Genomic DNA, 14526 nt, shown 5'->3' on the forward strand with positions numbered 1-14526 from the left:
GTAAACTCAACAGGGTTCCATTACATCAAAGTATGGTGGGACTAATCAGGATGTGCTTACTTTGCAGAAGCAACCCAAGGCAAGGTCAGAATCTGTGCTTTGCAGAGATTTAACAAGGACAAAGAAAACATGTAACAAGCAAACCACCTGGTCAGAGACAACTAGATGGTTGTAAAGTAATTAAGATGAGGCCCCAGTCACAGAAAGTGACAGGACCAACTGATAACAGAACTGAGAGTTTGTAGGCGGCTGGAAGGATTAAATGTTACGGTTTATAATTGCCATTTAGCTATAACTCTGTATATGCTGATAAGCTTTGCACCCGCCCCTAGGGCAGGGGTTTGATTTTTGTATAATTGTGAACGTTGGTAGGAGATCAGTGGAGTCGGATTCAGACAGCGATCTGAACGGTTTATTCCGGCCTGGGGAGAACCTTTGTGACTTCAATCAGTTGGTCTGTCTTTCTTACAACAAGCCGGTGACGTCGACCTTGTACATCACTTGGTCCGCACTTTGGGGGCTTACTTCAACACAGATACTAAAATAGTATAAACCATGCTTAGAAGCCCGAACAGACTCCACAAAATGAAGCACAGCAAGGCTGTGTCTTCCTGGGAAACGAATACCGCTTCACTCTGGTGTTAGGTCTGGGCCTGACTTTGGATTTAGGCTGCAATTAACACTATATCTGCAGCAATTCAAAACTGCTTTAAAACTGATGCTACAGTAAGTGTAAATGCAACAGCAAGACTGTAGTATCAAAATCCATTACCTTCTTCCTCAGGTAAGAGTTGGATGTTTTCAGTAGTTTTTCCACTTCTCCTGCGAGATCTCTGCACATCTCTGATGATCCCATACAGCCGAGTGTGCAGAGAGCCAGGCCCTGCACATACTGAGTACTGTGATTCATGTCACTGTGGAAACGGTTAAAAAAAATCCCATTAATGTAGAATCATGATGCAGTTTCACAAGATGGGCTTAACATTACAGTAGTCAAGAAACAAGAAATAGTAGTAGGCCATACAGCCCCTCGAACCTGCTCCGCCATTCAATAAGATCATGGCTGATCTTAAACCCCAACTCCACTTTCCTGCCCAATCCCCATATCCCTAGATTCCCTTAGAGCCCAAAAATCTATCAATCTCAGCTTTGAATATACTCAATGACTAAGCAGCTACAGCCCTCTGGGGTAGAGAATTCCAGAGATTCACAAAATTTCTCATCAGTCCTAAATAGCTGATCCCTTATTCTGACAGTGGTCCCTCGTTCTAAACTCCCCAGCCAGGGGAAACATCCTCCCAGTATCTACCCTGTCAAACGCTGCAAGAATTTTAGGTTTCAAAGAGATCACCTCTCATTCTTCTAAACTCCAGAGAGCATAGATAGGCCTATGCTACTCAATCTCTTCACAGGACAACCCGCTCATCCCAGAAACCAACCTGGTGAACCTTCGTTGCACCCCCTCCAAGGCAAGTATATGCTTCCTTAGGTACAGAGACCAAAACTCGCCAGTACTCCAGGTGTGTTCTTCCCAAAGCCCTGTATAATTGCAGCAAGACTTCCTTACTCTTGTACGCTTATCCCTTTGCAATAAAGGCCAACATACCATTTGCCTTCCTAACTGCTTACTGTACTTGCACGTTAACTTTGCCTTTCTGAACGCAAACATTCAATAGTTTCTCACCATTTAAAAAATATTCTGTTCTTCCTACCAGTGAATAACCTCACATTATATTGTCTGCCACCTTCTTGCCCACTTACTTAACCTGTCCATATCCCTTTGCAGACTGTTCTCCTCACAGCTTACTTTCCCACCTAGATTTGGATCAACAAACATATATTACACTCAGTCGCTTCATCCAAGTAATTAATAGATTGTAAATAGCCAAGGCGCCAGTACAGATCCTTGCGGCACCCCACTAGTAACAGCCTGCCAATCTGAAAATGAGCAGTTTATTCCTACTCTGTTTCCTTTAACCAATCCTCTATCCATGCTAATACATTACCCCCAACCCCATAAGTCCTCATTAATAAACATTTTCAGTTATAAATTCCTCAAAAATACTTCAAACTAGAATCCCAGTTTTTGAAGCTTTTAGAATAAATCCAACAAAGCCCAACTTTGCAAAGTGAACAGAAATGTTCCTGAAAAATTAAATTTCTGTCGCCAAGATCAAGTACAATTAATTTAGAATGACATGGCTTCCTTCTAGTTTCCCTCCGATTGCCTGTCTTTCCTTCCCCCTGAAAAGAGCCAACGTTCAAACTGGAATGCCACCAGTGAGCAGTTGTGAGGAATCACTATTATAAACTATAATCCGGTCAGCCATAAAGCAGAACAGAATCCACACCAGTTTGCCAATGTTTGGTATTGCCTAGAGTCTTAAGATACCATGTTCTCCCAAGAATGTGAAGGGAACTGGCACCTATTCCATTGCCAATTCTATTTGAGCTAGGTATTCAGACATATGCAACTACAGGCCAGAGAGATTTGTATAGCAAAGTGTCAAGTAGCTGCTTGGCACCTCCACCAACACAGTTGAGGTTCACTATGAGGGAATTGTGGGCACATAGCTGTTCTATGAATCCCTAGCACAGCAATGCACCATATTAATACATGGTGATGTAATATTTATCGTAACCACAAAAATGTCATACACCACGGATCCTGGAACATAGTAAAGCACTGAAAGCCTTGTGGTATAGGATATACTCTCACTTGCATCATAAGTTTGTGGGTTCAAGCTATTTCCAGGCACTTGAGCACATAATCTGAGGGAGTGCTGCACCATCAGAGATGCTGACTTTTGGATAGATATTTAAACCAAGGCCTCGTCTGACTGTTCACGTAGACAAGATTCCATGGTATTATTTGAAGAGGAGCAGGGGAGCTATCCCGATAACCAGGTCAATATTTATCCCTCAAAACAGATCAACCGGTCATTTATCTTACTGCTGTCTGCGGAACCTTGGATGTGCCTAAAATCAGCTACTGTGTTTGCCTATATAGCAAGTGACCACACTTCAAAAGTATTTGATTGGTTGGTGCTGTGGGATTCCTGGAGAGCATCTAAAATAAGAAATTGTATTTATAAAGCATCTTTTGAAAAACTTAGATAAATTTTAAATTAAAATTGGAGCCCTTCATCCCATATCATGCTGTTTAATCACCATTCCCAACAACATTGTAGCTCTAGGTGCATAGCATTAAACATCAAAACTCTCCAGCATTTACAATAGAAACTTCACATCACATGGATATGGACATGTGCAACAATTTTCCCGTAATACTTCTGAAAAATGCAAATTTAATGCGTAAAATTATGACCCTACCTCTTCTACCTAAACTAGATTCAAATTTTAAGCAAGAAGCTGACCGAGTCAGCAGCTCCAATGGGGAAGCTCAATCAGCATCTGTTCAATTTGCACAAGCTGAATAGGTTTCAACACATCTCAAAATCTTCACTGGTGGCAGAGATTTTCAACCAATTGGTTTGGGATAGGTTTAACGTCAGGTCCCAGAAGGTGAAAGAGCAGTATTCTACACCACTAAGTTAATCAGTTCACCACTCAGACTAGCATGCAATCAGAATACAGTAAACTCTTTCATATCTGGCACCGACGGGACCGGGATGGTGCTGGTTGATTAAAAATTCCAGATAAGAGGTAGGCAATTTTTAACAAAAAAAATAAAAACCAGTAACTTGACCACTGCGGGAAACTCAGATTCAGAAAAACGAAAAATGGATGATTCAGCAAGATTACTGGTTATCTATTTTGCCGGTTATTAAAGAATTCCGGTTGATTAGGTGCCGTTTAAATGAGAATTTACTGTATATTGATTGCATTACAGCCTCATACTCCATGCCATCTTCTATTCTCTCCACAACATTTAAAGTGGTATTGTCAAAGGCCTTGGACTTTGTCTCTTGCTTGCCTTTTCATTCAAGAATAGTGCGACATGCTTAATTATCCTAATATAGACTTGGAAAATAACAGTGCAAAAAAGGCAAAGAGGGGGAGGAATTCCTGAAATGTGTATAGGAGAACTTTCTTGATCAGCGTACTTCCAGCTCAATGAGGAAGGAAGCAGTGCTGGATCTAGTTCAGGGGAATGAAGTGGGGAAAGCAGTGATCATAATATCAGGTTTAGAATAGTTACTACTACGGCTATAACACCCAAAAAATTGACACCAAGCCAAAATTAGGGCAGATTATAGAAATGAGAACAGATTAGCAGCTAACATAAAAAGGAATGCAAAAGTCTTTTATAACCATCTAAAAATAGTAAAAAAGTAGTTAAAGGAAGGGTGCGGCTGATTAGGGACCAAAAATTAGATCTTCTTTGAGGCAGGGGGCATGATTGAGGTACTAAAGTTATGGAAAAGGACAAGGTACAATGAAGCGCAAAAATACTAACTAGAGGGGGGCTAACTTCAGCAAGTTGAAAAGGGATCTGGCCCAGGTGGATTGGAATCAAAAATTGGTAGGCAAAATGCAATCTTCTTCTAGGGGACATGGCTGAGGTACTAAATAAGTGCTTTGCATCAGTCTTCACGAGAGAAAAGGATGCTGCCAATGTAGGAGTCAGAGATAGTAGCAATATTGGATAGGATAATAGATAGAGGTACTAACATTTTGGCATTATTCAGTAAGTCACGGTCCGGATGGAATGCATCCTAAAAAAAGACTTGCATTTATATAATGCCTTTCACAACCTCAGGATGTCCGAAAGCGCTTTACAGCCAATGAAGTATTTTTTTTGAAGTGTAGTCACTGTTGTAAGGTAGGAAATGCGGTAGCCAATTTGCACACAGTAAGCTCCCACAAACAGCAATGCGACAACGACCAGGTCATCTGTTAGTGATGTTGGTTGAGAGATAAATATTGGCCAGGACACTGGGGATAACTCCACAGCTCTTTGAAATAGTGCCATGCGATCTTTTACGCCCATGAGAGCACAGACAAGGCCACAGTTTAAGGTCTTATCCAAAAGACGGCACCTCCAACAGTGCAGCACTCCACGGCAGTGTCAGCCTAGATTTTTGTGCTGAAGTCTCTGGACTTTGGCCTCAAGTTTTGCCTACCAATTTCCTAGGTTACTGAAGGGCAGAAATTGTGGAGGCTCTGGCCACAATCTAACAATCCTCCTCAGATGATGGTGGTTTGGGGGGGGGGGGGGGGGGGGGAAGGAAAGGGGAAGAGGACTGGAGGATTGCAAATGTTACACCCCCATTTAAAAAAGGAGCGAGGGATAAACCCGGCAACTCCAGGCCAGTCAGCCCAATGTTTGTTGGTGGGAAACAGACAATATGGGACAAAATTAACTGGCACGTGGAAAACTATGGGCTAATTAATGAACTTCAGCATGGATTTGATTGAGTTATTTGAAGTAAAGGAGAGGGTTGAGCATTTGATATGTATATGGACTTTGTCAAATGCCTTTTGAAAGTACCACATAACAGACTTGTTAGCAAAATTAAAATCCATGGGATTAAAAGGGACTATGGCAGCATGGGGCTAAAAGAAAAGATTGGTGGTGAATGGTTGTTTTTCAGACTGGAGGGAAGAATACAGTGGTGTCCCCCAAGGGCCAGTGTCAGGACCACTGTTTCTTGGATATATATTAATGTCCTGGACTTGGGTGTACAGGACATAATTTCAAAGTTTAAAGAGGACATGAAACAAATGTGGTAAACAATGAGGATAGTAACAGACTTCAGGAGAACAGAGACAGATACACAGAAGAAGTGCAAAGTGTACAATTTTGTTGGAAGAATGAGGAGAGGCAATATAAACTAAATGGTTCAATCATAAAGGGGGTGCAGGAAGAGAGCACCTTGGGGGTGTATGTACACAAATCTTTAAAAGTGGCAGTATAAGGTAAAAAGGAGGTTAAAAAGAATATGGGAACTTTGATTTTATTAATAGAGGGATAGAGTACAAAAGCAAGGAAGTTATGCTAAACATTTATAAAACATTGGTTAGGCCTCAATTCTGGGCACCACACTTTAGGAAGGATATCAAGGCCTTGGTGAAAGTGCACAAGCGATTTACTAGAATGGTACCACGGATGAGGGACTTCAGTTATGTGGTGAGCCTGGAGAAGCTGGGGTTGTTCTCCTTAGAGCAGCAAAGGTTAAGAGGCGATTTGATAGGTGTTCAAAACCATGAATGTTTCCAGTAGCAGAAAGGTCAGTAACCAGAGGACACATATTTAAGATAAGCAAAAGACCTGGAGGTAACGAGGACATTTTTTAATAGTGAGTTGTTGCGATCTGGAATGCATTGCCTGAAAGGGTGGTGGAAACAGATTCAATGGTAACTTTCAAAAGGGAATTGAATAAATACTTGAATGGGAAAACATTTTACAAGGCGATGGGGACAGAGTGGAACTAACTGGATAGCTCTTTCAAAGAGCCAGCACAGGTGTGATGGGCCAAATAGCCTGCATCATTCTGTGCTGAAGCATTCTATGATTCTACACAAGACTGCAACAAAAAACCTCCATAAGCTAGTCCTTTAATTGACATGTCAGTTCTTCAAAGAAATGGTCCAAATCAAATTTGTTTTTTGTTCTCGTGATAAGCAACACTGGCAAGGCCGCATTAATTGCCCAATCTTAGTTACCCGGAGAAGGTGGTGGTGAGCCATCACTTTGAACTGCTGCAGTACTTGTGGTGATGGTGTTTAGTAGAGAATTTCAGAATATTGCTCCAGTGACAATTAAGGACTGGCAACATATGTTGCCATTAGAGGAAACATGGAGGTAATGGTGTTCCCACAATATTGATGCTGTTGTCCTTCTCGGTGGAAGAGGTCACACTAAATTCAACAGGAGGCAGCTACAGCAAATGGCAGCAACTTGCAGCCCATAGTTACATGATGATTAAAACACAAATCACTGAAGTTAAAATTCTCTTCTTGGCTAGCACAGGTGTCTTATTCCAAAGCTAGAAACTGCTACTGGGTGGAAGAAAAGTAATTTGACCAATCATGTTTTGAAACTGAAATGCAACAGTTACCATTGAATTTGATAGATTCTTGAAGAACCAACAATGGAATTGGCAAATCCTATTTCAGAGCACAGGAAGCCAGCATGGATTTATTAAAGGTAAGATGTGTCTGACTAACTTAATTGAATTCTTTGATCAAGGTAGTGCAGTAGATGTTGTATATATGAACTTCCGGAAGGCATTCCACAGAGTGCCACACAGGAGGCTTATAAAGACGACGGAAAGAAGCCCATGGAATGAAGGGGAAAGTATCAGTATGGATACAAAATTGGCTCAGTGACAGGAAGCAAAGGGTGGTGGAGGATAGATGTTTTTAGGACAGAAGCATTTTGCAGTGGTGTTCCTCAAGGGTCAGTTCTGGGTCTATTACTCTTTGCAGTTTTTATAAATGACCTAGACTCAGGTGTAGGGAGCAGCATTATAAAGTTCGCAGATGATATGAAACTTGACAAAGCAGATGATCATGATGAGGATAGTTATAGGCTTCAGGATGACAGGAAGGATGGTGAAATGGACAGAAGCATGGCAGATGGAGTTCAATGCGGAGAAGTGTGAAGTGGTGCACTTTAGGAGGACTGATATGGAAAGACAGTATAGTATAAATGGCACATTTTTGAAAAAGTGTAGATGAACAGAGACACCTTGGTATCCATATGCACAAATCCTTAAAAGGTGGCAGGGCAAGTTGATAAGGTGGTTAAAAAAGCATATGGGTTATATTTATTTATTTATATATAGGTAGAGGGATAGAATAAAGAAGCAAAGAGATGCTAGAACTTTATAAACCACTGGTTAGGCTTCATCTAGAGTATTGTGGACAATTCTGGGTACCACACTTCAGAAAAGAAGGCATTAGAAAGGGTACAGAGATTTACCAAGATGTTACCAGGGATGAGGGATTTCAGTTATGAGAAGTTGGAAAAGTTAGGACTGTTCTCCCTGGAACAGAGATGGTTAAGAGGTAACCTAATAGAGGTTTTCAAAATGAGGAGTGGTTTTGATACAGTAAATAGAGAAAAAATATTCCCTCTGGCGAGCGGGTCAATAACTAGAGGTCATAGATTCAAAAAGTCATTGGAAAAGGATCTAGAGGGGAGATAAGAATTTTTTCAGAGTTTTCGGGATCTGGAACGCTTTACATGAAAAGGTGGTGGAAGCAGAGTCCATAAATAATTTAAAAAGAGAGTTGGACAGATACTTGATGAGGAATTTGCAGCGTTAGGGACAAAAAACAGGAATGTAGGACTAAGCATAACAGCTCTTGCAAAGAGCCACCATAGGGTCAAATGAAAGGGAGGAACTGATAGAAATCAGTATTTGTAGGGAAATGGTGTTAGGGAAATTGATGGGATTGAGGGCTGATAAATCCCTAGGGCCTGATAATCTACATCCTAGGATACTTAAGGAAGTGGCCCTAGAAATAGTAGATGCATTACTGGTCATCTTCCAAAATTCAATAAGACTCTGGAACAGTACCCATGGATTGACAGGTAGCTAATGTTACCCCACTGTTCAGAAAGGGTGGTAGAGAGAATACGGGGAATTACAGACCGGTAAGCCTGACATCGGCAGTGGGGAAAATGCTAGAGTCCATTATAAAGGATGTAATAGCAGAGTACTTGGAAAAAAGTGACCGGATCGGACAAAGTCAACATGGATTTACAAAAGGTAAATCGTGCTGGACTAATCTACTGGAATTTTTTTGAGGACGTAACTAGTAAAATAGATAAGGGAGAACCAGTGGATGTGGTGTATTTGGATTTTCAAAAGGCTTTCGATAAGGTCCCGCATAAGAGATTAGCGTGTAAAATTAAGGCACATGGGATTGGGGGCAAAGTATTGACTTGGATAGAGAACTGGTTGGCAGACAGAAAGCAAAGAGTTGGAATAAACGGCTCTTTTTCCAAGTGGCAGGCAGTGACTAGTGGGGTACCGCAGGGATTGGTCCTTGGACCCCAGCTATTCACAATATATATTATTGATCTGGACGAGGGAACTAGATGTAATATCTCCAAGTTTGCAGACGACACAAAGCTGGGTGGGCGTGTGTGCTGTGAGGAGGATGTAGAGAAACTCCAGTATGATTTGGACAGGTTGGGTGACTGGGCAGAAGCATGGCAGATGCAATATAACGTGGATAAATGCGAGAGGGTTGGAGTACAGGAACAAGGATATCTTGCTGCAGTTGTACAGGGCCTTGGTGAGACCACACCTTGAATATTGTGTGCAGTTTTGGTCGCCTTATCGGAGGAAGGATGTTCTTGCCATGGAAGGAGTGCAGCAAAGATTCACCAGGCTGATACCTGGGATGGCAGGAATGACGTATGAGGAGAGATTGGGTCGAGTGGGCTTGTACTCGCTGGAGTTTAGAAGAATGAGGTGATCTCATCGAAACTTATAAAATTCTAACAGGACTAGACAGACAGACTAGATGCTGGAAGGATGTTCCCAATGGTCGGGGAGTCCAGAACCAGGGTCACAGTCTAAGGATAAGGGGTGAGCCATTTAGGACTGAGATGAGGGGGAATTTCTTCACCCAGAGAGTGGTGAACCTGTGGAATTCTCTACCAAAGGCAGCAGTAGAGGCCAATTCATTAAATATATTCAAGAAGGAGTTGGGTATATTTCTTAAGGCTAAAGGGATATGGAGAGAAGGCAGGAATAGGGTACTGAATTTGGATGATCAGCCATGATCTCATTGAATGGCGGAGCAGGCTCGAGGGGCCGAATGGCCTACTCCTGCTCCATGTTTCTATGTTTCAAAGGCATGATGGGCCAAATGGCCTCCTCCTGTGCAGTAGGTTTCTATGATTTTGTTCATTTAGAACTCCCACAGTTGAGTGAAAGAGGCTGTATAACACCAAAATAAATCAAACTGGCTCTTAACGCATCAAGCACCAGGACTGAGCCGAGACGGCCTTTTACCAATAGTTAGCACCAAAAATAATTCCTTCATAAGTACATATATAATTCACTTACAAGAGGTTAAATACTTAAGTCATTCCCTGCATCAATGTTTCCTTTAAGGGGCTGCGCAGCCCTTTCAAAATACTGCGCATGCGTGGCTTTTCCTATTTAAAAGCCTGTGAGCCGGCTGCACATGAACTGCGCAACCACGCAGCTTAAAGGCAATGTTGCACTGCACCATTCTAAGTATGAATAGGAGACCGGTTTGAAGAAGCACATAATACTTAGAATCGCAGACTGTGCTTTGTTTTCCAACAACTTTAAATATAAACTTTCCTTCTAGTCTTTTCAGCTTCAAGAGGGGGGGGGGGGGGGGGGACGGGAAATAATTATATAATAATAATTCAACTTTGTCATTGCACAAGTACATGAACAACGAAATGTGATCTTGCAAGCTCCCATGACTGGGAGAAGCAAAGCCGCTGCGTGCCGCCATTCCATTTCCACCATTCCTCCTGTCCGACAATCTTCAGCCCACCGCCCGGGCCTGCTCACCAGCCGCTCCTCCCGTGGCTCCTTCCGTGACCTTCTGCACCTGGTCTTCCCTGATGGTCACCCCTCCAGGTACTAACCAGGCCTGGCTCTGCTTAGCTTCCAAGCCTTGCCAGTGACCCTGTCCCTAGCTTGTGCAGCTCAATATTCAGGAGCCTGATAAATTTAGTGATCTGTTTCAGTTAGGACTGTTGGGATTAGAGAAACCTTCACATGTTCACAGAAGGATGCTGCAGCAAGGGCCCAGAAGTTGTCGTGACGACAGCGAAACAGTCAGCGTTCGCAGTCATTACTCAACTGACAGCAACTTCTGGAGTCTCCACGTGCACATTTAAACGCAGAAATCCTGAATTTACTGTCTGTGATACCCTGCTCCTCCATAGGATGCACTGTTGCAGTCCACGCAGATGGAAATCAATTAGAAATCACTGAATTGACACGAACTTCAACTTTTTACACTCTATTCTCGCTGTAAAAATCCTTGAAAAAGTTAATCCTTGTTGAATAAGGTGTAACTGATTTTTTTAATGGCGTACTAAGTCATAATTTTCCACCATCTGCAAGGCACAAGTCAGGAGTGTGATGGCATACACTTGGAGTGCAGCTCCAACAACACAAGAAGCTCGACACCATCCAGGACAAAGCAGTCCGCTTGATTGGCACCCCGGCCTCCATCTTAAACATTTACCCCCTCCAACACTGGCACACAGTGGCTACAGTGTGTACCATCTACAAGATGCACTGCATCAACTCGCCAATCTTGCCAAACCCACGACCTCTACCACCTAGAAGGACAAGGGCAGCAGGTGCATGGGAACGTCATCACTGCTGCTGGACACCAGAGGTTCCCGATAGCTGGCACCAGAATGAAATCAATGTTGGGAAAAGTGAAAGACGCCACAGGGCCCGCTAAAAGTTTGTGGGCAGCTTTCTTAAGAGGTCAACAGCGAGCGCTGTCGCTTGGCCGTTGATTGCAAAATCCTCTCAGATATCATAATAGCAATGCACGGATATTTGGAATATACAGACAACTCTGGATTGCAATAGCAAAAGTTCTCTTTGGTTCACCAGGTCAGGATCCCTATCCCTAACCTGTTCTACACCTGGTCTTGGAAATTGCGTGGCAACCACAGTGGCATTTGAAAAGGCAGCAGGTCTCTGCCAATGACAATTAACAAAGGAACTGCTGCCTAAAGAAATAAAATATTCTTGCTGAATAACAGACTGCAGAGCATATCCAAGTTGAATGCATTCCTGGGAACACAAAGGTTCAGTAATGTCAGTGTAAAAGCAGCACTTAACCAGACCCTTTGACCTCCAAATTCTACGCTTGTCTTTTTACTGCCTATTCTTGCTGCTTCCCCATTGGAAGGGCAATGAAAGAGGCATTTGTTTTCCATTCTTTTGACCTCCGCTCCTGGATTTGGGTCCCAGGCCACAGAGATGTGGAGTTCAGGTTCATGTTAATAACACGAGTACCGTGCACCTGTCGTTGACAGTACACTTATAAATGTAAAAGTGCCTTAAATAACTACACACAGCAAAACTAAAAAGATAACCACCAGAGGACCCTGACCCTAACTGTACCATCAGATCTTCCAATTAAACTACTAGACTGTAAATAGCCTCAACCAATGCTTCAGATCAGGCCACCAACTTCTGCATATATCTACTAGCATTTGAAACATCTCATCCCAATTTCTGCAGTATACAATATGATTACCTGCTCAGTCCTGGTACTTAAACTATAAAAATACAAAACCAACTAACCAACATTAGAGGCGATATTAAGTGCAGAGGAACACCAAGACTAAAATAAGGTTGTAAGACTTGAAAACATTAAAAACTTGTTTCCGAAATGGTAAGATCAACAAATGATTAAAAAGTGAACACGAACAGATATAAAAAGCATTTATAGTGTGATGTTAATTTTAGAATAATCCAGCTGTAATTTGCAGTTTGTTTTAAAAGCTACATTCAGAATTTCAGCCTTTGACTGCTTAGTGAAGTAAAATAAATATACAAATTGGCTGCTCAACACAAGACTGAATTAAATTACTTTTTTTATTTATTTATTTATTTTTAGACAGTACTGTACTTACTTTTTAATACAATTTGTCATGAGCAAGTGGACATCTTGCCGTTCATCGAGCAGTAACATAGCACCTAGATAACCAATTCGCTTGTCTGTAAACTTCTGTGAGGCAATCAGCTTTAGGCACTCCAACTGCAGAGAACAAAAATGCACATGTAAAATACTTCACAAACAGGACAACAATGTTAATGATTCAGAAGGAGCAAAACACACGTAGTATAAGCTCATCCACAGAGTTTTATCTAGACCATCCCAAATTTAGGCTCTGCGTTCAGACAACTAAAATGTTGATCGATAATTTTTTTTTTTAAATGACTAAATATAGAACACTAAAAAGAGAGCTCATAGGAAAAGGAGTCACTGCCCTCTTGTTTAGACAGTTTTGGTCATCAGCATGACGGGAAACCTGTGGCTAGTCATAAAATAACACTACAGGCAAATCTGTACCAGTTACAAAAATACTGTGGTACCTGTATAGGCTGTGAATGGGATGAGGAACTACAAAGTAGTTCAATAAATTGCTCCAACACCAAAAGGACCACAAAAAAAAGGACTGGAATCGAGATGACTACAGGGATGAATTTTAAACAATTCTTGGGTACTTCCAAAATCTACCCAAGTCAAAATAAGGCATCAAATATAGATAGTTAAGGAGGAACAATACAAACTGAAAAGATAACCAAGAGGAAACATTATGCAAAGTTTAAAAAAAAAGGGGGAACCGGTTACTTATAATTCAAGAAAAAGAATAGAAATACAAGTTAAGGGGGCAATGTATTAGGCTCAATCACACTATTGATTTCAGATTCAACACCATGATATTACCATTTACTGCTTAAACACAAAAGGCCTAGATATTGCTCTTTTGCACAATTAGGCACAATTTCAGTGTGGCAGGACTTCTGCCCACAATTAAGATACATACCTGAAACCAGACAGTTTTCATAGAATCATAGAATAATACAGCACAGGAGGCAGCCATTCAGCCCATCAAGTCTGCATCAGCTCTTCTGAAGAGCAATTCAGTTAGTCCCACTCCCCTGCTCTTTCCCCATATCCCTGCAATGTTTACTCCAAGTATTTATCCTATTCCTTTTTGAAAGCTATCAAATCTTTATCCACCACCCTATCGGGCATTGCATTCCAAATCCTAACCACCTGTCCCGTTAAAAAGTTTTTCCTCACGTCACCTCTGGCTCTTTTGCCAATCACCTTAAATCTGTACCCTCTGGTTATTGACCCTTCAAGCCATTGGAAACCGTTTCTCTCCTTATTTACTCTATCTAAACCCTTCATGATATTAGACACCTCCATCAAATCTGCTCCAAGAACAACCCCAGCTTCTCCAGTCTATCCTCATCCCTGGAACCATTCTAGTGAATCTCTTCTGTACCATTTCCAAAGCCTTCATGTCCTTCCTAAAAATTGTGGTGCCCAGAATTGGACACAAAACTCCAGCAGGGGCCGAACTAGTGTTTTATATATAACTTCCGGGCTTTTTTATTTTATTTATAAAGCCTCGGATCCCATATGCTTTATTAACTGTTTTGTTAACCTGTTTGGTCACTTGTGCACAAACACCCCCAAGTTCTCTCTCTCCTTATACCCCCTTCAAAATTGTACCATTTAGCATGTATTGTCTCTCTTCATTCTTCCTACCAAAATGTATCACTTCACATTTTTCTGCGTTGAATTTCATGTGTCCACCCATTCCACCAGCCTGTCTATGTCCTCTTGAAGTCTATCACTATCTTCTTCACTGTTTACTACACTTTCAAGTCATCTGCAAATTCCAAAATTGTCCCCTGTACCCACCAAGTCCAAGTCATTAATACAAATCAAAAACAGCAGTGGTCCTCATACTGAACCTTGGGAACTCCAATGTATTCCTCTCTCCAATTTGTAAAACAGCCATTCACAACTCTTTACTATCCTTTAGCCAATTTTGTATCCATG

General features: G+C 41.6%; 1 protein-coding gene across 2 annotated transcripts in view; it reads right to left on the minus strand.

Annotated features, from left to right (window-relative positions):
* Positions 1 to 14526, minus strand: part of ap1g1 (adaptor related protein complex 1 subunit gamma 1) — a 128256-nt gene that overhangs the window by 80863 nt on the left and 32867 nt on the right. For both annotated transcript variants that reach the window (XM_085991587.1, XM_085991588.1), the window contains 2 exons: positions 12578 to 12702; positions 773 to 914 (listed from right to left, as the gene is read on the minus strand). In XM_085991587.1, the coding sequence (XP_085847713.1) occupies positions 773 to 914; positions 12578 to 12702 (267 nt within the window). The remainder of the gene's footprint in view (positions 1 to 772; positions 915 to 12577; positions 12703 to 14526) is intronic.

Source organism: Somniosus microcephalus, chromosome 6 (assembly GCF_052327205.1).
Source record: "Somniosus microcephalus isolate GS21.2 chromosome 6, FLI_Smic_1.0, whole genome shotgun sequence".
Lineage (NCBI taxonomy): Eukaryota > Metazoa > Chordata > Chondrichthyes > Squaliformes > Somniosidae > Somniosus > Somniosus microcephalus.